Source organism: Archocentrus centrarchus, chromosome 12, assembly GCF_007364275.1.
Source record: "Archocentrus centrarchus isolate MPI-CPG fArcCen1 chromosome 12, fArcCen1, whole genome shotgun sequence".
Classification (NCBI taxonomy): Eukaryota; Metazoa; Chordata; class Actinopteri; order Cichliformes; family Cichlidae; genus Archocentrus; species Archocentrus centrarchus.
Genome location: NC_044357.1, coordinates 21,880,885 through 21,907,209, shown reverse-complemented (window position 1 = coordinate 21,907,209; position 26,325 = coordinate 21,880,885). Strand labels below are relative to the sequence as shown.

At 41.7% G+C, this 26,325-nt stretch overlaps 1 protein-coding gene across 1 annotated transcript in view; it reads left to right on the top strand.

Annotated features, from left to right (window-relative positions):
• Positions 1–15,386: 15,386 nt before the first annotated feature.
• Positions 15,387–26,325, top strand: part of LOC115789172 (histone-lysine N-methyltransferase EHMT1-like) — a 35,730-nt gene continuing 24,791 nt past the window's right edge. Inside the window, 6 exon segments of the mRNA XM_030742439.1 lie at positions 15,387–15,512; positions 15,515–15,589; positions 18,856–18,946; positions 19,038–19,561; positions 24,947–25,220; positions 25,327–25,475. Coding sequence (XP_030598299.1) covers positions 15,387–15,512; positions 15,515–15,589; positions 18,856–18,946; positions 19,038–19,561; positions 24,947–25,220; positions 25,327–25,475 — 1,239 coding nt within the window.

Below are 26,325 nucleotides of genomic sequence, written 5' to 3'. Positions count from 1 at the left end.
GAATTAACTGTGTTTTTGGAAAACTGAGTTCACCCAGGCCTGATTACTTCCAGACCTGCTGAATCGAGTGAAGTAGGCTAAAAGATCATAAAACCAAAACACATTATGCCACGATCTAAAGAAACTCAAGAACAGCTGAGAAACAAAGTCACTGACATCTATTGCAAAGTCATTTCAGCGTTCATGATTCGACAGTAAGAAAGAAACTGGGCAAAAATGGCATCCAAGGAGAAAAACCGCTGCTGACGAGACAAAGGTTGAACTGTTTGGAAGATTTGAGTCCCGTTACATCTGGTGTAAAACTAACACAGCATTTCATAAAAAGAACATCACACCAACAGTCAAACACGGTGGTGGTAGTGTGACGGTCTGGGGCTGCTTTGCTGCTTCAGGACCTCAATGACTTACCGTGATGATGGAACCATGAATTCTGCTCTCAACCAGAAACACCTGAAGGAGAATGTCGAGGCATCAGTTTATGCACTTGAGTTATGCAGCAGGATGTTGATCCAAACGCACCAGTAAGTCCACCTCTGAATGGCTAAAAATATCCAAAATGAAAGTTTTGGAGTGTCTTAGTCAAAGTCTGGACTCAAATCAGATTGAGATGCTTTGGCATGACCTTCAACAAGCCGTTCAGGCTCAAAGACCCTCTAATGTGGTTGAATTAAAACAACTCTGCAAAGGAAAGTGGGCCAAAATTCCTCCACAGCAATGTGGAAAACTCATTGCCTGTTATTGCAAATGCTTGATTGCAGTTCGTGCTGCCAAGGGTGGCACACCCAGCTATTAGGTTTAGGTAGGTTGGATAATGTTTTTTCCTTTAATAAATGAAATCATCTTTTAAAAGCTGCATTTTGTATGCAATGCAATCCAGAGTTCTCACCTGGTTCGACACCACGTCTGAAATATTTTAAGGTCAAATGCAGCGACCTCAGCCTGAATTAAAATTTATTTTATTGCAACTTAAAAGTATAAATTGACTTTATTTATTTCAGTTGTTCACTAGATGTTTTTTTTTTACACTTATACACTCAGACTGGGAGGAAAGTTTTAGGTTCGCGGTCCTACGTTTGTGTGATTAAAAAAATAAACCTTGGATCCTGCCATCCACGTGGATGCACGCACTTTGGCACGTAACACCTACCCGGGCATTGTTGCAGACCACGCACACCCTTTCATTGGAACTGTATTCCTGATGGCTGTGGCCTCTTTCAGTGGGATGCCACAAAGCAAACATGGTTCAGGAACGGATTGATGACACAACAATGAGTTTAAGGTGTTGTTTTGAACTCCAAATTCCCCAGAGCTCAATCCAATCGAGCATCTGTGGGATGTGCTGGACAAACAAGTCCGATCCATGGAGGCCCCACCTCGCAGCTTACAGGACTTAAAGGATCTGTTGCTAACATCTTGGTGCAGATACCACAGCACACCTTCAGGGGTTTAATGGAGTCCTCTGCAGTTTGTATACAGAGCTGTTCTGGGAGTGAATGATGAAACCATCCATACCTGACAGACAGGAAGCAGTGAGACTGAGCAGTGCTCTGTCTGATAGACGCTCCACAGGAGACTGTGGAGTCTACACTCTGGTTCACTGTGCACACCTCAGACGCCACCTACAGAAATACTGATTGCGTTGGATGTATTAGTGATGGGCAGGAGGAGGCATGCAGAGCACCGGTGGATAATTTAGTGGGGTGGTCATCTGTATCCTCTCTGAATGTGAGCGGTGAAGGACGACTGCACGACCTGTATCGATGCACCTGACAGCAGGCCGAAAAGCAGGCTTTTATCAGAGAGCAGGCTTTAGATCTTATTCTGTTTCTGTTACAGTTGCTGCATTTGCATGCCACATTAAAAGTCCTCGCCGACTACCAACAATTAAAATCTGCTGCAGCCCGTGGAGACAGTCTGCAGGTCCAACAACAACTGTGTGTCCAGCTAAACTCTGCATATACTTTCTGTGCCTCTTTTTTTGGTCAGAACTTTCCATGCACTCATCATAGGCATGAACATTGTAGTAATTTGGGGCTTTTAATGATTTCTTTAAACTGTCCTTTTTTCAGGGTGGAATGATTGTACAGTAAACATCTTTAATGACTTTAAACAACAAGAACTGGATGCACAAGTTTGAATTTATTTTGGATTTTCTCTGAGCTAGTCTGGCTTGTTTGGAAGGACTGCCCATAGAAAGCCTCTTCTCTCTAAAAAGAACAACAGCAACATGATTTACGTTTGCAAAGTTGCATCTGAACCATCCGCAAGACTTTTGGAACAAGACCACCGTGGAGATGTTTGACCAGCATATCAGCACAAACACCTCATACCAACTGTCAAGCTGGTATGGTTAGGATCTGGCATTTTGCAGTCATGGAGTCGACTATGAAATCCTCTGTGTGACAGAGTATTCTAGAGTCAAATGTGAGGCCATCTGTCCGACAGCTAAAGCTCGGCCCAAACTGGGTCATGAACAGGACAATGATCCCAAGCACAGCAGCAAATGTACAACAGAATGGCTGAAAAAAGAATCAAGGTGCTGCAGTGGTCCAGTCAAGTTCAGACCTTAACCTGACTGAAATGCTGTGGTGGGACCTTAAAAGAGCTGTGCATAAATGAATACCTGCAAACCTCAATGAACTGACGCAAACACTGCAAAGACGAGTGGGCCAAAATTCCTCTGCAGTGATGTGAGAGTCTGATAAAGTCATACAGAAAGCCATTACTTCAAGCTGTTGCAGCAAGCGGTGCTTCTACAAGCCACTGAATCGTGAGGTGTACTCAGTTTTTCACACACTGCTTCTGCATTTTGGCTTTGTTTTTGCTAAACGAATCATGACACGATGTAATATGTCACATGTTGTTCATCTCAGATTGTATTTGAGTAATTTTAATGCTAAAGACCAAATGATTTGTTTTGTCCTGATACATGAGCTCACCAATGCCCCTGTGGCTGAACAGCTTCTAGCTCTGGTGGAAAACTGGTGCAAATTTCAGGTAGAGCCACATACTGTAAATATATGTTTTTAAAGCATAACAGCCATCATGTTTAGTGCCTTAAAATCTGGTCTTTAGTTTAGCAGCAGTGTTAAGAGTCTTGTATGCTGGCGCCGCAAATATTGAACCAGAGCAATCAGATGTTCCCCTTTGAGCAGAACTTGGCAAAGGTGGAGAGGAAGAACTCCCCTTTAACAGGAGGGCATCTACAGCAGAGCTAGGCTCAGGGGAGAACAGCCCCCGTGTGCAGCTAGGGTTGTGAAGGGTAAGAGAAAAAAGGAGGAACGTATGAACATAGTTAAGTATTTAAAGACATTTCTGGTTTTTGACAACATACAAGTTGACTTTTATCTTTAATTTTTTAAATTACTTTGATAGTTTTTTAATGTTACTTTCCCTGATTTACTTCCATATTCAGCTCTCTTTGGAGTGCAAATGAGCCTTTTCTGTATTGACTGCTGCAGATTTAACAACTGAAATGTTCCTAGCTTTCTTTAGACAAAACACATCTATGACCCCCATTCAGCATCCTACCAGTAATAAGACAATAAACCATGTTTTTGTTTTCATTATAAGAATAAAAAAACTACATGTCAGAGATTTTATTCCATAACATCCATGAGCTAAAATCACCATAAATTAAAAATAAATTTAAATGCCTCAAAATTGGACTTTTTCTAATTTTATACCTCTAATTCTACTAACCTTTTCCTTTTAAATTTGTCATTTTTTCATATTTTTTTTTAAAATCGAAATTTGTTCACTTTTGTCCTCTTGAAATTAAAGCTTTTTTTCCGCACATATTTTTGTACATTTTTTCTGACTCTTTTTTGTTGTTGTTGATGAATTTTACATTTTATTTATTTTTTTGTAAATTTTCTATTTTCTTCTTGTGAACCTGCAATGCTTCTTTTTTATAAAATCAAATCAAATTTCGTTTTTGTAAATTTGGCAGCTTTTTTTCCCCTATATATCTGCATGCTTATATCTTTTTCTCTACGAAATCTGACATTTTTTCTCATAAATTTCCCTTTTTGCCCTCTGTAATTAAAAAAATGTATTCTTTAAATTCTCTGTTTCTCATAAAGTTGCCTTTTTTTCTCGGAAATGTACAACTAATTTTTTCAAAAATCCGTGTCTTAAATTTATAATCTTAAGATATTAAAACTAAAAATTTGCAGTTTTTTCTTGTGAATTTGCAACTTTAAATTTTTTTCAATTTTTTAAAAAGTTTAGATACTTTTTATTGTCTTGTCTGCAATATTTGATAAATTTGCCATTTTTATCCTAAATTTTCAGTTTCGTTTTATAATTTTTTCCCTGCTCTTGTCCCGTATTTTGTCCCTCGTAGCCCCGTGTTAGTACCGAAGCCCTTTAAAGTAAAGTAAAATAACACCCTCGCAGCCCGTGCAGGATGTTAAAGTCAGACCAAGACTTCAGGTGTGGCGTTTTTAACTTTGCGCGCATCATAAACGTGACGTCATCCCGGGTGGGCGGAGTTTACGTCCCAGGCACCATGGCTTCGGTTGGGACCGAGGTGAGTGTGTGAGCTTATCTGCGCCAAGCTTGTTTTACTTTCTCCCTGTTTTCCTCCTCTCGGAAAACGCGTTTTGTCCCTGCGGCTCGGCGGCCCCTCTGAGAGCGCCTGAGCAGCCGGTGTCGCGCTGTCGGTTCGCCGTGAATTGCCCGCTGCCAGCCCCGGAGTCTTTTGCTTTTGTGCTGGACCGGAGGGCAAACTGAATGTGCAGGAAGATGCTCGCCCCGGAACATGAATGCTCCGTGCGGGCGCGTTGTTCGCTTTGCGCTGGGGTTTATTTATACATGGTCCCGGCTTGTGTCACTCTCCAGCCTGTGTCCAGCTTTAGCGGTTCAAAATAAACCGCATACACAACCTTAAACTTGCATTTTTTAGCCGATATTCTCGCAGTTTTAGCTTCATTGTTTTACGCCGTCTCACTGGTGGCTAATTTCTGCACTGTTGTCTAGCTAGCTGGCTAGCAGCGATGCTAGCTAACACCAGACTTCTCACTTTTAAATTCCTACAAAAAACGAATTCCTCTGGTTGTCCTCTTTACACAGACCGGTCTCCATTACTCCTGAACAGTGCGGTTAAACGCCTGGCTGATAATGCTGGCTCCACGGTGCTGTGCAGTACTGATGCAGTCAAATGAAGCCAGCACGGGCAGAGCTGCAAACAGCCTCGCATTGCATACATATGGCGCCAGATCCGGCTTCACCTTTTCGCTCATTATTTCCCTCTTTAACCTTTTAATTATGACTTAAATTATTGTCCGGATGCAGGCTGATCTGTGTTTGATAGCTGCAGATATTGTCACGGCTCTCAGTCCAGCTGGATGATCGTAGGTGCATTGATTAGTTTTGCTTTTAAAGGAAGGTTTTATTGGTGAAAGTAGATCATTTCAGCTGATCGACATGTGTAAATGTGCCACAGCTTTAGTCTGTGTTGTCATATATTTTTTAGTAGATTTAGCAGATATAGTACTCGTTTCCTTGCTCGGCAGAGGTCGCTCCAACAGTGCTGAGAGTATTTGGAGGTGTAGCAGAGAGAGGTGTGGGGCACTGAGCTTTGCAGCCACTTCCGCTTGCGCTCATAGATGGTGTGTTTGTTTAATGCATTTGGCCTCAAACGGCCACTTCATCCATCTTACAAAGGAGGAAAATGATGATTTATGTGCGCAGGTCTGCTGGTTTTAAGCTGATCATTCAGCCGCCACAGCTGAGTTACAGTCAGTGGAATTGGAATAATTTTTTTCAATGTGAATGAAATGTTTTACCTTTTATTTCAAAGACTAAAAAAGTGGTTATCAGACTGCCAGGGCAACCAGAACAAATTAATAATGAATAAGAAGGAATCACCTGAGGAGGGGGGGGAGGTGAGGGGGGTCATACTGTCATACAATGAATACTTTCTGAGTTATAAGCCCTTTAAGTACACAGGGGTGGAGTTTTTGGCAATTTTACTAGCATTTATGGGCTTTCATACGTCACAAGTACAGGAATTACCACATTCAATTTTCACGGTTGGAAAAACGGGGAAATAATTATTTGATTCCCTGCTTGATTTTTAAGTAAATAAACAGTCTGTAATGTTATGGTAGTTTAATTTTAATAGAGAGAGAGAGAATATCAATGAAAAATCCAGAATAAAAAAAACCCCACACAGGTTATAAACTGATTTGGATGCCAGTGATTGATTGAAATAAATATTTGAGCCCCTATAACCCAGCCAGAATTCTGGCTCCCGCAGATTGGCTGGGTCTCCATGTGACATGCAGATTACAATCAAATAGTCAATCACAGATTCTTCTGATCTCAACTCGTTATGTGTATAAAGCACACCTATCCGCAGAATCAATTTCTTCTATTCCAACCTCTCCACCACCATGTGCAAGACCCAAGTTCTGCCAAAGGACGTCAGGGACAAGATTGTAGACCTGCATGAGGCTGGAATGGGCTACAAGGCCATCAGCAAGAAACTTGGTGAGAAGGTGAAAACCTGTTGGTGTCATTATTAAATGGAGGAAATAGAAAATGACCAATCAATCACCCTCATTCTGGAACTCATGCGAGCTCTTGCCTCATTGAGTGAGATGATGTGAGAAAGGTGGTGGATCAAGCCCAAAGTCTACACGGGAAGAGCTTGTCGATGATCAGAAGGCAGTGGGGAGCAACAGAAACACCATTGGTAACAACACACTAACGGCCATAAGTGTTTGAAAATTGCAGCACCAGCGAAGTCTCCCTCCATCAGGAAGGCACAGTACAGGCCCCATTTTAAAGTTTGCCAGTTATAAAACTCTAAATAGTTCGGAGGAGGCTTGGGAGAAAGTGCTGTGGTAAAATGAAACCAAAATCGAGCTCTCTTCAATTTCTTAGGTCAGCAACTCAAACCTGCCATGTTTTGGTGGAAGAGAAATTGTAATGACCCAGAAACCCTTTCCCACAGTCAAGCTGGAAACATTATGCTTTGGGCTGTTTTTCTGCTAAGGGTACAGGATGACGTCACCGCCACATTAAGGGGCCAATGGATGGGGCCATGTACCTTAAAATCTTGGACGGGAACCTCCTTCCCTCAGCCAGAATACTGAAAATGGGTCGTGGATGGGGTCTTCCAACATGACAATGGACAAAGCATACCGCCAATGCACATAGGAGTGGCTGAAGATGCATGTTTATGGTCATAGGAGTGGCCTAGCCAGTCTCAAGACCTCAGTCCTGTAGAAAATCTGTGGCGGGAAACTGAAGCCTCGAGTTGCCAAGCGGCAGCCAAGAAACCTAAAGGATTTAGAGAGTTTCTCAAGCCCCTGGATATCAGACAACCACTTGCTAGTGCTAATAGCTGTGCATGCTTGCTAATTGTGGTAATAGTGAACAGTTGCGATAGCGAACCGATGAAATTCTCAGCCTGGCACAACAGTACCCCTCAGCACTGGGCAATCAACTACTGGCTAGAACCTTGTTTTGGTTGATATTCTGTCTCTCTGCATTAAATTGGAACTACCATAAACATTAGAAACAGTTTATTTCTTTGTAAGTGAGCAAACTTAGAAATTCTGCAGGGAATCAAATAAGCTTTGTTAGAAACCCCAACTAAATGTATCTGTTTTTACCGCCATTTCAATGATATCAGTGCAGGAGTTCAAAGGGAAATGTTGCAACATCGTACAAAAATCTACGAATTTTGTACGATGTTGCAACTTCTACTTCTATACCAGCAAATTGTTGTACTAAATGTTATACAGCCATCTGCCAACAGATGGAGCTGCAGCCCTGCCAGCACTGTAGAAAAACGCCATATCTGTGTTAATCTTGGCATTACATTTATTAATTTAGACTAGTAGTTTGGTCTAATTCTTTTTCCTCGTCGACTAAGAAATTATTTGCCTGGAACATCCCTAATACCGACTGAAGTGTGTGGGTACTACTGAGTACTGATTCGCACTAAATCAATGCCAGGTTTTGGTACCAGAGCAAATTTGGGTTAGAGGAAGAAAAAGCGAGATCATGTGACATCACTCCTGATGTGTTGACAACAAATATACATATAAGTGGTAGTGTTGGCCGCAGCAGGCCTGAAGTAGTCTCAAGTGCAGCTGCAAGTTTCAAAACTCAGTGCTCTCTGCATGTTTGTAGTGCAAAATGCAAAGCTGGTGATCTAATCTGAGGAAATCCTGGTTAACCATAAAATGTCTATAAACCGTAGAGTGTACTGTATTCGATAGCCTGAAACTCAAGGATCAGCCGCTAACTTTGGCACATCTTTGCGAGGGCCCTCAGCTGGAATAAATTAGCTCTAACAACAGCATTTATTTGTCAAATGTGAAACAGTTGAAACAGGTTTTTTTACAAAGAGTGTGAAAGACCAAGATCACCTTTAAAGGAGCAGTAATCAGCGAGACAGTCCAGCCAGGCTGGAGCCTATCCCAGCTATCATAGGGCAAGAGGCAGGGTACACCCTGTACAGGTCGCCAGCCCGTCACAGGGCTAACACAGAGAGACAGCCATTCACACTAACACCTATAGGCAATTTAGTAATACCAATTAACCTAACCCCACTAACTACACGACCGGAGAACACCCACGCGAACATGGGGAGAATATGCAAATTCCACACAGAAAGGGCCAAGGTGGAGTCGAACCCAGACCTTCTATCTGTGAGGCAACAGTGCTAACCACAACGCCACCGTGCTCCCCATGAAATTGCATAATTTTATGAAAATTTACCCTAAAGGGGGTGTGTAAATTGAAAAGAGTACTGGACCAAGGATGAATCCTTGGGGGATCCCACATGTGAGGGGAGCAGGTAAAGATGAAAAGCCAACCAACCTGATGGAGAAATTTCAGTCTAGAGACTAGGATGCTATGATCCACCCTATTAAATGCAGAACTTAGTTGTGATAGTACCAAACTTGCAGAATCCGCGAATCTGAAATTAATAAAAGATCTGATTCTGTGCTATGATGTTTTTGAAATCAGACATAGTTTGACATTCAGAAATATTTCTGACACCATTTGTTTCCAGGAAGGCAACAACTTGTTCCAGTGCCTTGGAGAGAAAAGGCAATTTAGAGATCGGTCTAAAATTAGAACTGTTGGATCAAGATATTTTTATGATATATGCATGTGACATGTTTAAAATCAAAGTGCAGAACCCTTGGGCACCACTTAAAATATGAAAGGTACCCAACCTGCCAAATTACTAATGAGTCAAATTCCTTTTATAACAGAGTAATAATTTTTACACTTGCCACGTTAAATTTGAGTGTTTGTTTATTCATAGAGTTAAACCCATGATAATGCTGAACAAGTGAGATACGTTTCATATGCTATAATATTATAAGATATGGTTATGGTAAATTAAGGTTAAGTTATTTTAAGAGGATGATGATATGTAGAGCCTACATAAGTGGCTGACACCACTGCCATTGCCAGCATTTATACTTGTGCTGGTTTGGCCGCCAAGACCCTAGTTGGTGGTGGAGTTTCCCTCTTCAAGTTGATCCATTCTCATCCAGTCCGTACAGTACTTAATGGGCCAATCGCACGAGTCACTGTGGGCTGCATTTGACAGTATGTAGATGCATTTCTAGTGAGGCGCATATCAGGTTATGGCGCAGGGATTCAAGTGATTGCGATTAAAACATACCAGCAGCATAGATGTAACGCAGAAGGATCCTCTGTACCTATTTGGTAGCTGCTGATGCTTTGAAGTTGATTTCACTATAAAAGTGAAAGCAAAGTGGGAAAATGTGTTATTTCCTGTGTGGCAGCCCTGCTTTGTAGGAGCCATTTCAACAGGATGCCTCACTATACAAAAAAAAAATCAATATGAAAGCAATTTGAGCACTTAATGGTGGCATGGTGGACCAGTGGTTAGCACTGTTGCTTCACAGTAAGAAGGTTTTTGTTTGAATCTCCTGGTTGGCTTTCTTTGGGTGCTCCTGCTTTAAAAGGTGAACATTCTGGGTTAATCCATGATTCCAACATTGGGAATCAGTGTCAGTGTGTTTTGGTGGTGCCCAACAGTTGACTGGTGATTTCGGCTCACATTGCAATAGATAGATAATTCAGGTGTTCCAATCACTTCCACGGTAACAGGTGTGTAGAACCTAGCACCTATGCATGCAGACTGCTTCAGCAAACATTTGTGAAAGAATGGGTTGCTTTTAGGAGCTCAGTGAATTCTTGAGTGATACCATGATAGGATGTCATCTGTGAAACAAGTCAAGACCTGAAATTTCATCACTACTAAATATTCCACAGTCAGCTTTTAGTGGCATTATAGCAACATGGAAATGATTGGGAGCAACAGTAGCTTAGCCATGAAGTGATAGGCTATGAAAATTCACAGAGGGGGGTCAGCGGTGGTATACACATATGAGGGTTACTTGAAACTGGATCTTGAAACATCCACTAGTGACCAACTGTCAGCTACAAAGCTTAAGGCTAGAAAAGCACTACAAAATTCCAGTCCGTTTCCATTTCCATGACTAGGTTATTAACTGGATGAAAGGAGCTCGGCATTATGTTGTACAGGTGTTTCTAATTTTCTCTTAACTCAGTGTACAGTGGTTGCATCTGCGTCTCATTCAGACAAAATACAGCTGGAGAACAGTTTTGGACAAATATCGAGCAGTGCTTTGGGTTCCCGGGGTTGACATATATTGTTGAGATGAAATTGCCTTAATGAGGACATGAAACACTATATGTATAATGGCTAATTTACACTGCAGCTAGCAGGTAGTCCATTCTGCTCTGGAGATCACTTGTGAGCTAGAGGGCCACTTTAGACAAAACCTACAGTGTGTGGAGAACTGGAACCACTATGGTGAGCTCCCCAAGGCTGGAGACCAAGATGGAGAAGTTAGCTTTTATCAGCCATTGGAGAGCAGCACAATTTTTTTGCTGGGTAGTTAGTGTCACATTTTTCTATGGCGTAACAATCTGAGAACATAAACCTATAACTTAGGCCTAGCAGACTCTTTTTGGTTGGGTTTTGAAAGATTTTGTGCTTTAAGATGATAATAAATTTATCCTGGATGGCTATTTAATGCAGGGCTATTAGGAAGCCAAAATTAAATCCCCTCCATGATATTGTGTAGGGCCTCTTTGTACTGCCTTAGACCCTTCAGGGAATGGATGTTGGAGCTCTGAGGGTGTCCAGCTATGTTTTATCACCAGCAGATCCTGTGGTTTCCTTTGGGCTTCTGGTTGGGTCTCCATGGATTGGGTTTGTTCTACCAATGCTTGATCAGATTGAGATTTGAAGATTTTTAAGATTGATGTCTTGGGCTTTTTGTTTTGTAGTCTTTAGAATGTTTTAGCCCTCACAGCCCTTTATCACCTGTTCATAATTTTTATGAACAATTTCTAGGGGTAGCCAAGTGGCGGAAAGCTTTCACCTTGGTGGCCTCAGAATCTCGTCTCTGCTCTTTGCGGATGATGTTGGCATCAGGTGGTGGCCTCCAGCTTGCAGCAGAACGGTTCACAGCCGAGTGTGAAGCGGCTGGCATGAGAATTAGCACCTTTAAGTCTGAGGCCATGTTCTTCAGCCGGAAAAGGGTGGAGTGCCCACGCCGACTCAGGGACAAATTGCTGCCCCAGATGGAAGTATCTCAGAGTCTTGTTCATGAGTGATGGGTGAAGGGAGCGGGAGATTGACAGACAGATTGGGTCTCCATCTGCAGTGATTGGGACGTTGCAGCGGTCCATTGTGGTAAGGTGAGAGCGGAGTGTGAAAGCAAAGCTGTTAATTTACCAGTCAAGCTACATCCCTACAGTCACCATGGACACGAGCTTTGGCTAGCCTCTCCCTTAGAGATAGGTAAAGAGTGCAGTCGTCCAGGAGGGGCTCAGAGTAGACCTGCTGCCCCTCCACATCGAAAGGAGCCAGCTGTGGTGGTTTGGGCATCTGACTAGGATGCCTCCTGGGCACCTCTTGGGTGAGGTGTTCCGGGCATGTCCTACCAGGAGGAGGCCCCGGGGCAGACCCAGGACATGCTGGAAAGATTATATCTCTCAGCTGGCCAGGGAATGTCTTGGGATCCCCCCTGGATGAGATGGAGGAGGCTGGGGAGAGAGAGGTCTGCCCCCGCAACCCGGTCTCAGATAAGCGGAAAAAAATAAATGGATGGTTGGATGGAATGGGGTAGTGTGCTTATTTTGCTAGCCTACGTGTACCCATGAGGCAAAGCTGTTTGCAGGTGTGGTTGTTTGGTCCCAATGACTAACAAATGTAGGTTTTGCTTGAAATGCCCCTCTCTACAAGCTATGAAAAAATGGGTACCTTCCAAGCCTAATGTTGTCATTGTCTTGGGCATGTTGCGTCTTATTGTTCTGTAGTTGATTGGATGTTAGGATATAAACGGGAGATGCATGCAAAGCTATCAAAAAGACTTAAGAAAATGGGGGAAAACGTGCATGGACAACCACAAGTAACTGGGGAATAATGTATATTCCCTGGCCAGCTGGTGAGTGGTGGTTGGACGTTGCTGGCAATCACTGTGAAATCAGTTGCTAAAGCCTTAAGTCACACAGACCTGGAGACCCCTGAGGCCCTATTTCCACCAATGGGGTGCCAGTGCCAGTATTTGAACTGTTCAGCTTTTTTTCCCACCGCGAACGCACTCGGTGCTCAGCTGAAAAACGGGTTCAACTCGGGCCCTGCAAGCTAGCTGGTCTCGAACCAAGAACACGTGACGAAAGCAGCAGAAGGGCGTGACTGTGCCACACAACGTAAAGTTTTCTCACGCTATTTCAGTGCACGGTGTGTAATTACATTAGAAAAGTGAAGCGATTTTCACAGCTGTGAATTAGGTTGGGCCCTAAGGCCAAACTTACTACTTTGTATCAGTTCATATCGCAGATAAAAGGACCGAAGTGCGTACTTGTCATCTGCTCTAATCGCTGTCTGTGTTTACCTCTGTGCTGCACACAGATGCTGCAGTAGTTTGGTTTGGACCATAAAATGTGTTCGCAGCACCAGAAAGGGGAGCGTGTTCTCCCACGTTTGTGCACTTTGGCTTCCGTGTCCACCTGCCCACACTCACACGTAAAGGATCAGTTCACAAAGCGTGGTGGAAACGCAGGCTCATTCTTAAGCGGTTCACCGGTTCATTGAAACCGACACCAGCACGAGCACCGGCACCTCGGCGGTGGAAACATAGCATGAGTGACCCCTTGGCAACCACAGGTCACTAGGGGGAAAAATGTCATGTGTTGTTGAGCTGTTGAAATACTTGGAATATTGTTGTTGAGTTGTGCAGCAATCTGCCAGCAACCAACACAATCACAAGGAGGGTTTTGATGCAGCACCCTCTTTGCAACCAGTTTCACTTAGTGACACCAAACTCCAGCAATCACTTACCAACTGATCCCTAGTGACTGGGCCACCAACTTGTTTCTAAGCCTGTGTGACTGAGACCGTAGGGCCCATTTATGCTTACTCTTGAAAATGGCATCAGACAACAAAAGTGATGTCACATCTCCCGGCTGGTCGTGCACTCCTCAATTTTTTTGTAACCTTGTGCATTTGCCGTTGCCGCAGCAGTTGTTTTCAAAATGGACTAGCTTGAGGCAGGACTGTGAGCAGGTCGGTCTCTACAGGCATTTATATGACATGTGGGCACACAGGGATTCATGGAGGAAGATTTCTGCAGCAGTGATGGAGAAGATCGCAAATGGACAAAAGTGTCAAATCGTCGAGTATAAATGGATGTGGCCGTGCGACATCACCTCAGCATGTGAAGCCAGTGTGGCGAGCATAAATGGGTCATCAAGCTTATGTCATTTGAAAGCAGGTTTTGGGTGGGGCATGATTTTTTTTTTTTTTTAAAGCCTGTTATGTCTGGCAGTTTTTGCAATCAGACTCATGATCCGAATGCACTGTTGTACCAAACATGTTTGCTTTTACAAGAAGAGCTCTATAAGTTCTCTATAGGCTACTCTTGTTAATGTTTGTCTTTTTATTTTATTTATTCATTCATTTCTATTATGATATTTGAAGAATTGCGGAATAACTCCTAGTGAAACAGTATTTATTTGTTAATTTTTAATATCATCAGCGACTCACTTTGAGCTTTTTAGGAGACCATAAATGCACTGACGTAATGGAAATGAGCACGCTTGACTCATAACACGGGAACAATGAGAGCTTTGTAGAGAAAGTTAACACAGAAAGATTATATGGTTTTCATAAATTAGAAATCAGGATCTAAATTAATATTAACTAGCAAAGCATAATTTATTATGAGGAGTTTTCTTTTTCTTTGTAAAACTTAAATATTGTCATGTAATACACCCCAGTAAAATGTCAGGAAGCTATGACTGTATGCCTCCCAAGCCTACTTTCATTGTTATTGTCTTGGGCATGTTGCATAGCTCACATGTCAGGATTAGCTCATTATTGTTTAGCTGTGAAACAGTAGAAGCTGCAGCGTATCTACATCTGCATTCCTATCTGTCCGTGAGGTTCCCTGATGAACTGATCTGTTTTTGTTTTCTAGTTAATATTGTGAGCTTTCAAATTGGGCAGAAATACCAGACGTTAAAATGTCAGCGTTTTGCCTCCTAATGTCATTCAGATTTTGACAGTTAGATGATGGACAATTCAAATCATTTGATCTGATTATCACATTAAAAAAAAAAAAATAATGTGGTTCAAACGTGACAAATCACATTAGAAAACCTTTGTATTGACATGTTATGCTAAATTCATTGGTTCTCAGTGCAACACAACCCATAGGTTGATATCTTCTGGTCCTTTTGTGCTTGCCTTTCTAAGTGTTTTCAGCCTTTTCCTTTCAATGGAATCTCAGTCTATAACTTAATATCTGTTTCATGGGCCTGGCAGGGCTGTGTTTAGTGGCGTTCGTTGGCCTCAGGCTGAGTGGAGACAAAAGACTCTCCTGTTGAGAGGTTCAAAAAGTGGCCTGCTGTTTGTGAAGGAAAACAGTTTGGTTTTGGGCCTGTTTAGTTTCTTATACCTCCTCCTTCCTTCTTTTCATTGCTGCTCCATGGTTGTGCCTGCATACTGACCGTCAAGGATTTTTTTTTGAGCCTAAACTAGAATATTCTTCACCTTGAACAATAAAAAAAGAAATGCAAAACATGTATAAATAGAATAAGTGCACTTGGCATAAATATGTGTGACTTGTGAGATCATTTGTAAATATAGGTTATGCAGGCTTTTTCCTCTTGTTGTTGTTGGGTATGCAGCATTTGCATGGTGATTTGGGTCTTCATTGGCAGTGGGGATCTTCCAGTTTAAAAAAAAAAAAAATGGAGTGGTGTTACAGTTTGAACTAACTGAGCATGCTCTGTGGAGACCCTCTGAAGAAGAGGACCGACAGAGGGAGCCACCAGGTCACATGACCGGCGAGGTGAATGTGCATGCGGGGAAAGAAAAGGAAAGGAGGAACAATCTGTTCGACAGATTCTCGCTCTCTCCCTCTCCTCTCTGTCCTCCCCCCCTTCCCTCTCACTCTCTCTCTCTCAAACACACACTCTCTCCCTCACTCACTCCCTCTCTGCCGCCTTCTTCTTCTCAATGGAGGCCATGAGAAGAAAGCAGGTATGATGCTTCCTGGAGGCACACAAGAGAAACGACATGTTAGCTTTGTATTCTTCACCCTTAGTTGGCTTTTAATGGTCTGAGGAGATGCATAGTCTTGCTTCCCAGTTCCTTTTAGACCAAGTTACTACCAGTTGGTTTGAGCTCTTGCTGTCTTCTCTTTGAGATGGTTTCTCTCAGTTGTTTGTTTATTTTTTTAAGATGCGCTCCTCAAGCTGTTCATCTGTCAGTAAATGATTGCTCTGGATTCCTGAAATCGGAGACCAGATCTCTGGGAGAAGGGATTTCCTTTTTTTTGTGTCTGTGTGGTAGCAGAGAGATTTGATTATGGCATGATAGATCCTGTGACTGGAGACAGCTCCTTTTGAATTAGAGCAATCACAGTATGACAAATGTCAGTCTCAATATGGGAAGATGAGCGTGACTTCCTGAAGAGCTTGAAATTTAGCCTGATTTTTTTTTTTTTTTTTTTTTTGGAAAGTCAGGTCCAGTCATCTTTTTGGTTATACATTTTTTCTTTAATCCCTCCCCTTCTTTGCTATCTCAGCATCTGGTAATGAGATTCCTGTGGGCCTCACATTGGCAGTGTGCAGGTATATACTTGAACATAAGGCTGCAGATGCTGTTTATTAATTCAGGGGATGTACTTTGAGGTGTGATGTGAGCTTCCATGTTTACCAGCTGCCTGGATTCTGGCTAAGGGTCACTGGTTCATTTGCCACGTGAGTCCACAGCGGGTAACTATTGACATATTCATAAAGGTTAACTGATATTTATGCAAAGTCTAATTTTTTTGGATTATCTTTGCCTTTTATCTGCACAGTGGACCGTTGGGGAGCGACTGGAAATGAATGGGGAGAGAGGATGCACGATAGGCCACTCAGAGTATTCAAACTGGGGTTTTTGCTGTTACAGTCTGCAGCTTCAATCTCTAAACCACCAGAAAAAGATCTTTTTTGCCACATTTATTTAGCACACTGGCTCCAGACTAGAAGGCTGTGACTGTAAAGATCTCAAGTTAAATATTACGGTAAGATAGGATATTTCCTTTGTAAGATACTGGATAGTGTTACTTCTTCGGGCCTTTAAATAAGCATGTAAAAGGGGAAAGTCCTTTATTTAAGCACATCACATCAGAGATGAGGCTTTACAAATGGGTTCTTATTGTTTTAATCTCATCTGGCTGTTGGTACTTAGTGCCAGCCCTGGCAGCCTAATAGCTGCCTGTGTAACGTGTTTGTGTTTGGTAGCTCTCTCTGACTTGTTTTCAGGTCTCTTTCAGCAGATCTAAGATAGGTCACAACAGCACCTGCCTTGTCACATTAGAGGTTCACATTAAGTTGTAAGGACAGGGAAAGGCTGACCCATTATATTGTTATGAGCTTATTTCTAATAATTCTAATGTAATTTCACAAATAAGTCCAACCATTGGGACCTTGTTTGTGCAGTCACAGTTGAAGCTTTGGTTCTGATCAGCTCTCACAGCCTTGGCTTCAGCTTTGGAGCTTCTTTCAGCAGTCTCCATATTCCCATCCATGAGCTTCCAGACCCCTTCAGTCCCCATCTAGTGGAAAACTGCTGCAATGGCCGCGCTGTGTCAGTAAACAATCTGGTTGCGAAATGGCGGCGATCTGCAGACAGCCTTCTCTGCCTCCCTCCTCCCCCTTCTCCTGTCTGTCTCCACTGTGTATGTTCCACTTTTCACCACTAGGGGGAGGGCTGAGGCTTGTGTGTTTTTGTGTAACTGGCTTTCCTCAATCCATGGGGGGGAAAAAAAGGGGGAACTAAAGATTCTTCTTCTTTTCACGCTCACATGTGCTCACTAGATTCCTCCATGCAGATCATACACCAAAGAGGATTGTCCCAGAGTAGATGTTCTTTGGGGAAACCCCCTCACAGACCAGTCCCTAGCCTGGACTTGTTGCTGATTCATTAGGTTCATGTTTGACTCAGGAGCACATGTTTGGAGAAGGAGCTGGGAAGTGTTTCCTGATGGTTCATTTAGTTGGGGTCTCGGTTGTAGGCAGATGAGGACTCACACAGTCTGACTGTCAGAGCCATTGAAGAGGAGGCTTTGCAGTAACTGGCTGAATCAGTTTAAGTGAAGCTTATAGTGGCCTCATTCTCTCTCAGGTCTTTTGATTGGCTTAGTGTGAGAAGAAAATGAGTCCTCTGCTTTCCTTCATAACGGGTAGCTGATATTTTATGCAAAGTCTAATTTTTTTGGATTATCTTTGCCTTTCATCTGGACGGTGGACAGTTGGGAAGCGTCAGGAAACGAACGGGGAGAGAGGATGCATGATAGACCACTCCGACTACTTTTGATTGGCTTAGTGTGAGAAGAAAATGAGTCCTCTGCTTTCCAGGCAAATCAGATTCAGTACCTGCATTTTACTTCTCATTAGATATGACCCTTGACTGCCGATCAGCATGTGTCTGTCCCTAAATATGCCCCCTAAATGAGCCTTATGAGGTTACAGATAGTGTAAACCTTTATTTTCGAAAATGGCTTTGCCATTCTTCAAGGTCAAACTGACTTAGGTCGACTGAATTTTTATTTTTGAGCTGAGAGCGGATTTGCAACAAAGGAGACACTAACAGAAAGCACAAGTGTGAAGTAACAATGATTTTTCTCTCAAGGCCTCCTGTTTCCTTTGGGCTCATTTTTCCACAGTGAGCCTGAAAATGAAGGTCTGCTCTGGAGGAAGAGACTTTATATTTCCTGGTGTTACCTCTGTGAGGTGTGAAGACAGTCGATGGGTGGTTGGGGTTTCTTTTTAAGCTGTGGCAGGTATCTGCTCTTCCACTGGTTGATTGCAGCACATAGAGAGAAAAGCCAGAGACAGTGAAAATGTATGAGGGTGGCCCCCATTCTCTTGGCTGGCTCTGTAGTTTTTCTGACACTGATACATTACTGAAAAGCACAAAGAAATGGTATTTTACATATCATTCGGCACATAAAATGATAATACCTTTATTCAGAGAGACACCTGCTTAGGCCTGGATCAGAAATGTGGTTTTGAAAACCTGAATATAAAGTTTGATATTTTTGCTGAAAGATTTCATCCAAAAATAAATGTCTCTATGCTGACTAGACACAACCACCTCTTTGCAGATAGTGCACTGGGCTTTGGGGCCACCTGGGGTCCTATTGTTAGACATATTACAAACTAATCAATCACTTGATAATGTTATCCACATCAGAGTTTATTTAAGAAAGCTTTATTCAATTAGGTTTCCCTCACATGTGTGCTCCTTTTCATCAGCCCGCTGGTCTAGCCAAGAGCTGCGTGGATAAAGGTGGATCCACAAAGAAGGAGGGACTCAATCCAGGAAGCAATGGAGAGGAGAAGTCAGGTATTAGTTTAAATACACATGAAGCCATTTTATTTGTTTAAATGATGGGTTTTTACATTATTTGCTTTTTGTGTCTTGTTTGGATGCATAGACGGAGACAAAGAGGTAGCAGCCAGACTGGCCTCTTCCCCTGTAGCAGAGGTAATGCTGAACGGCACTGAGTGCGATGACACAAGGCACAAGGACCTGACAGCAGGAAACAACAAGACTGTACTGTTGGTAAATGAAAATGGCACGTCTGACATGGAGCCACCGCACGGGTCTGTTACTGGAAGCAATGGATTCATTCTCACTAAGCAGCAGCAGCAGCCGCAGCAGGAAGACAGTGCTGCAGCGACGCCAGGTTTGGGAGTTTCCCCTCACAGGACTAACTGGTTGCCTTCGGGCTCACCGACTGGGGGACACACAGCCAAACCCCTCCCTGCCTCGGCGTCAGGGTGTACACAGAGTGCAGGTGCACTAAGAACTGCCCCCAGTACAGGGACTAAGCCGGGGCAGGGGACACCAGACACTAAAAATGGCAGCAGTTTGTCTCCTTCCCTGGCTCCAGCACCAGTCACCGTACACCGAGCTCGCAAGACCATGTCCAGACCTGCTGTCAGCCCGGCACAAAAGGTGAACCATGACCAGGATTATTATGTCTGCTTTAGATTTGTTTTTATCTGCACCTTCCTGAGTAAAAACAGGTGAAGGCTGGATTGGAAAAAGTCTATAATTCAGAACTACCCTTATAACACACAACAGGTTTATCCCTGCTGCAACTCGTATAGTGATGCTGCTCATATTGGGGTGATTTCTATTTATTAGTATTAATAGAGGGAGATCTGGTAGCTATATCTTTACTGTGCACAAATTTAGTAGCAGATTAATAGTCATTAAATACTGTTAAACTGCTGGAGGCTTGCACTATGCTTTATATCAGCATCTCTATTATGCATCAGTACAGGAGCTCACAGATTCCCAGATTGCAGAGAGGGAGATGCTGCAAAAGTAGGAAAGCATGGGATGTTTGGCAGAAAGTAACCTCCGTATTTACTTAGTTTACTGTTTTGACTTTTTATTTCCATTTCAGCGCTTAAGCATTAGTTTTGTCTGAATTGCCCACAGCTTACCATTTAGGTGTCTCAAACAGTGTTAGTCATAGTTCATGCAAGCTGTCACCAGCACCCTAACTGTAGCGTTGGACCTCACAGGGTTAATCTGCTACTATAATTTCAGGAATTGGAAGCAATTTAACCATAACCACATTTGGTCTGAGCAACAGTCTGTGATTCAATTCCCAAAGGTGTGTGATCCAATTCCCAAGGGTGTTGGATGGCCTTTTTTTTTTTTTTTCTCTTTTTGCCTTTATTTAACCAAGCAAATCATTAAGAACAAATTCTTATTTACATTAATGACATCTAGCACTGACCTTTTGAGTTGAGTTTTCCATCTCAAATTACCATTTCTTTGTAGATCTAGGTTTTGTGAGTCCGAGCTCTGTCCTGATGAACCGGAAGAGGTTTCCTCAAACTCAAACATGCAAGCATGTCTAAATAATTAATTGTAAAATTGTGTGCTTGAGCATGACGACTTTTTTTTTTTTAAAGACCTGTTGCTCTTATCACAAAAAGGATCTCATCTTGCTACCATTTTTGACCCTAAATGTCATTAAAAGTTCCTAACTCTTAAGGACAGTTTACAAAGCTGCCAAGAGGAACCTTTAGTAAGGAACAGAGAACCTTTAGTGAAACTTGTTTTTGAAATAATTGCTGTTAAAACTGGGCTGTATGGATGGAAGAACATGTCACCATTGAAATACAGTGGTCCATATTTCTCCAAAAGAGGCATTATCTGCAGCATTTTTGCAAACCACCTCATATGTAATGGATCTGTTTGGTAGTAATACACTGTATTGCCAAAGGTTTCACTCACCCATCCAAATCATTGAATTCAGGTGTTCCAATCAATTCCATGGTGTATAAAATCAAGGACCAACACTTCTACAAACATTTGTGAAATAATGGGTTGCTCTCAGGAGCTCAGTGAATTCCAGCAATTCAAGTGCAATGCAAAATGTCAGATGCAGTGGTGTAAAGCACGCTGTCACTGGACTCTATAGCAGTGGAGACGTGTTCTCTGGAATGAAGACTCACACTGATTGCCAGGAGAACGTACTTGTTTAACCGCATTGTGCCAAGTGTAAAGTTTGGGGATGGCCCCTTCCTGTTCCAACATGACTGCATCAGTGCACAAAGCAGCTCCAGAAAGACATGGATGAGTGAGTTTGGTGTGGAAGAACTTGATTGGCCTGCACAGAGTCCTGACTTCAGCCTGGTAGAACACCTTTGGGATGAATTAGAGCAGAGGGTTCCCAAAAATTACCATAATCACACACGTAAACCTTGTGGAAACCCTTTCCAGAAGAAGCCGTTATTGAAGCTGCTATAGCTGCAAAGGGTGGGCTGACATCATATTAAACCGTGTTGATTAAGAATGGGATGTCACTCAAGTTCATATGCATATGAAAGCAGACAAGCAAATACTTTTGGCAGTATAGCTTGTTAACCAAGGTTATTATAGTAAACAGAAACTTTAATTAGAAATGTAAAGAAATTATTGAAATTGGGTCAAAGAGGTTAAGTTTTTCTGAAAATCTTGTGAATGCGATAACTTGAACAATGTCACAAATTCACACCATAAATGCATCTACTAAAAATCTTGGACAAATTAGAATCTCAGCAACCTTGAGCTAAAGGTCAGGGTCAAAGGTCAAGATATCTGAACATCTTGTGAACGCGATAACTCAAACAATGTTGACATAGCATGTTCAAATTCTACTAAACATAGATGCATCTACTAAACCTCTTGGATGACTTAGATCTTACCATAATAATGCCAATCACAGAAAGTGACAGTATTCTCAGTGATATATAATGATTTTAGCATTTCTTAATGCTGGTTCTTAGTTTGGAAGTCACTAAGGCTTATATACACCACATTAAGATCTACTGAGACCTGGTAATTGTGTTCTAGAACTTGTACTTCTAGGGGATTTGTGCCACCTAAAGATTCTGCTGCCAGGAGGCAAAGGGGTAGCACTGGTGGCTTTTTTTTTTTTCTTCAGTCATTGAAAGCATCTTTTCATGCTTAAATTTGGTTTAAATGTGAAACTGATCCGATCCAGGTTCTGGATTTGCAGGCTACTTAAATTTAACACGGAGAAACTCCATTTACATTCCATTTACATCCATTAAATCCATTTACATCCATAAAAAGTTCAATTTTTTTTAAACCTTGGAAAATTATGGGCATAGACAATAGGACCCATGTGTTAACTCAGTGATTCAATGTTTGGAGAGTGACATGTTTGTGAGAAATCAGCTAAAATGCCAGATGGGGATGAGGTTTGTTGTGCCCAGCTCCACTTGTTTATTTTTTATTTTAGAAATTTATCAGCCATTTCGAAAACGGCTTTTAGCTCCTGGCCCCTGAATGGTGATGCCTTCAAGGGCACGATGCAACCTTTCTATATAAAACATACACAAAACAAGGAAATTTTGCTTGACCCTTTTTTTTTCTTTTCTTTTTTTTTTTTTTTTAATTAGGCAAAACTTGTTAATGTGTAAAATCTTAAACATTGTTATTTCCTCAAATAGAGATCAGGCCATTTTGTGTTACTCATCTGAAATAGGAAGCAGGCTTTTATTTCTTAAACAGTTTGATCTGAATAAAAGAAGTACTTATATTCTTTATTCTGAAATGCTCCCATTATGTCCTTTAGAGTAAGTCTCTGCAGTAAGCTTATTTTTTAACATGCACAAAATTTATTGTGTACACACACACAGTAACATGAAGATGGTCATCAAACCAGCTGCCCAGTACACAGCTTATGTAATGTAATATGAAAAGCAGATGGTAATATGGATAAACCTATTTTTAAAAAAGAGCAAATTATGGGAGAATATGTATAATAACATAGTTAATGCAGAGTTCAACATAACCAACCGGGTAAGTTGACTGGCCACTGATTCCACTGTTTGTTAAACCTGCATTCTTTTTTTAATGGCCTGCATCTGGCGACCAGTTGTATACAGCCTCAGTTCCTTGTTCTGTGACCTCAGTAAAAGCTTCCTTGTGACTTTATGGGCTCAGTCAGTAGTTTCAGGTCATATAAAACATGAAACTCCTCTAGTAAATTACAGTACTTATTGGAATAAGAAGGGAGTGGATTATCCATGGTGTGCAAGTTAGCTATTGGGTGTGGGTGTCCATTGGTTTCACAGTCAGATCCACCGCTCACTTTCAGTTTCAAAACGCCAAGACGGCGATAGCAAAACTTTGAGTTCAAGGCTTCACTGGCTTCACAGGCTTTACAAGTTTCAATAACCATTTTGGTCATAATGTGTTGGCTTAGACATTAAAATGATTGGCTTCTCCAAGTCTTAGAGCCAGTATTTTCATATTAAAATACCATTAAAGGTACTTCATGAAAACGCTTATCTGATAGTTTAAATGTGAAGAAATTTAATGTTTTTTGGCAGTAGTGTTGCTCACCTGGGTCCTATACTACAAAGCAGGATTTTGGCTCATCCATGTAACTTTTTGCTTTCGCTTTTTAGTAATACGAAGTAGGGCTGGGTGATATGTCAAGTTTTTAAAAAATATCGAGAGATTATTTTTGGTCCATATCGCCCAGCCCCACTACGAAGGTGGCTCACTTCTTACCGAGGTAAATGGCGGTGGTAACTTATCCTGGCAAAATAGAGATCAACAGGTAAAATAGCATTACCATTCCTGGCTGAAATGCAGCCCCAAACCATGACAGTCTCCACCGTGTTTTGTTGTAGACACTCAGTTGTATCTCTCACCTGATGACCTCTGTATATATATTTTGACAATGCTTTGAACCAAAAATTTTAAATTTGGATTCATCACTCCATCAGACTGACTGCCACTGATTTTCAGTCCAATTCTTGTTTAACGGACACGAGCCTTTTCTCCCTGTTTCTCTTCCTTAAGAATGGCTTCTTGACAGCCACGTTCCACTGAGACTGTTTCTAATGGCTTCAGTGAACAGCAGGGGTGTAATGGTACAAATTCCTTTGCATAAATTTGCATACATGAAATGGTTATTTCTGGATCAAATAATATAATTTATGTGACTAAAACAAATTACTTTAACTTCTTTATTCCTTGCAAACAATAAAAAAAAGTTCAAGGAACATAAAAGCCACATTTGACTAGAAAACAAATGAAAATTGAATTAAAAAAAAGAATTTCAACTTGCTATATTTTAGTCCAATATGTTTTTTTTTAAACACACATTTTTCTAGATGCAGAAATGTCATAGCTGTATCCCTCAAAATTGTTGACAGCATGTGCATCAAAATGAACTATTTCCAATAGTGCAATCAAAGTTCTAATTATCCTAGGAGCTTATACAGAGAAAGATACAAAAGACAATAAAGCAATGTGCTTTTCCTTATTCTGCCAAAAATATACTGTTATAATGGTTGATGCTTATATTAAAGAGGTCATTGTATGTACAAGTAAACAAAGTGATCTACAAACTCAGGTTTCATGCAGTTTTTCTATTCTTGGCTAGTTATTGTCAATGAGAGCTAATATCCCTTATATGAACATCACAGACCTACAGCTCTGGTTGTGAGGACAGGCTTAAAGTTAGTAGGAGACAGAATGAACTGAGGAGTTGCACCAAGGCCCAATTATAAGATAAATAAGGGTTATTTTGTACTATGAATCACGCTAAGCTTCTCTAATTGAGGCCAAGAATTAAAAAAAAAAAAAAAATCAAGCTAGAAACGAGCAGGCTATGGCCTCTTTAGGTCTTTTAGCAGGATGTTCATATGGACAAAAATCTTGGATTTTAAAAGCAGTAAATCCATTTTAATGAAAATTTGTTAGAAAAACAAGGAAAGAAAGCAAGAACTGGCAACAGTCTAACCATGAGGCAGCCTTTGTAACACAGTGATCCTAAATGCTTTTGCCACTCTTCAGCTTCTTAACAGGGAGTTAAGAGAAGCAAAGACTGCCAAAATGGAGACTCATGTTGCACCCGACCTGCAGAAATCCTCACCGCAGTCACCCACTCAGAACCACCTACCTCAGAGTCCGCCAGATACGCCATCTTCAGCACAAACTGCTTCATCAGCTTCACCAGCTCCTCTTCATCCACCACAGCCACCTCCAGCTCCTGCAGAACCTGCGGCTCCTTCGGCTCCTGCAGCTCCTTCGGCTTCTCCAGCTCCTGTCCCAGCCAAGCTCCAACTAGGTTAAACAGACTCCAGCGACACAAAAGCTGACACACTAAAATTTGAGCAGAGCCCAATGTCTGTCTGTGGTTTCTGCAGTAAATGTGGTGTTCTCTTGTGCTGTAGGTTCTCACTCAGGAGCGTTGTCGTCCCGTAAGAAGAAGAGGCGAATGGGAATGTACAGCCTGGTTCCCAAGAAGAAAACCAAAGTGCTAAAGCAGAGAACTGTGCTGGAAATGTTTAAGGAATTACAGCAGACTGCTAAGAACCCAGAGGTCTGTGCTTCTCATCTTTTTTAAAAACTAGTAAAATTAAAAGAAAGTGTAACTCAAGTATTCATTTAGCCTCTCGAGTCACATGCCCTTTATTTCAGTCTAACACTTCTGCAGTCTTTGCCCTTAAATGTTGAAAAAATTGCTAAATCTGTATTGGATTGTTCCACTTGGTACCCACTGAGACATGGCGAAGTAAAAATAACCTGTTTGTCACACAAACCCTGAACTTTTCTTGACATGACCCTGTAGAACTGTATGAACTGAGAACACAAATATCAGGCTCAGTTCTGCTGGATATCAACTTTCAAGTCACTGAGTGGGACTCTTGTATATTTATATGTACTGTTGTAGTATTTCTAATAATAAAATGAGTTTCTCAGGTTCATTTAATATGTATGCTTTTTAAATTAGAGGCTTTTACACTGACATGAGTTTAGCATCAAGTCAGTTAAACTCCTGGGATATTGATGTGGTCAGTAAAGCAGCAGAGGGGGTTGTTAATCAGTTTCAGCTGCTTTGGTGTTAATGAAATTATCAACAGGATCATTAGACGGTCAACAATCAGACAGCCTCCAAAATGGGAATGGTTTTATAGGTGGAGGCCACTCACATTTTTCCCTCCATCCTTTCTGACTGTTTTTCAATAGTTTTGCATTTGACTGGGGTCAGAGTCCATACTGGTAGTATGAGGTGATACCTGGACCCTACACAAGTTGCACAGGTAGTCCAACTCCTCCAGGATGGCACATCAATACGTGTCATTGCCAGAAGGTTTGCTTTGTCTCAAATCTGTCTACATGTGACAGATGTGAAAGGGTCTGGAGAAGCCGTGTAGAACGTTATGCTGCTC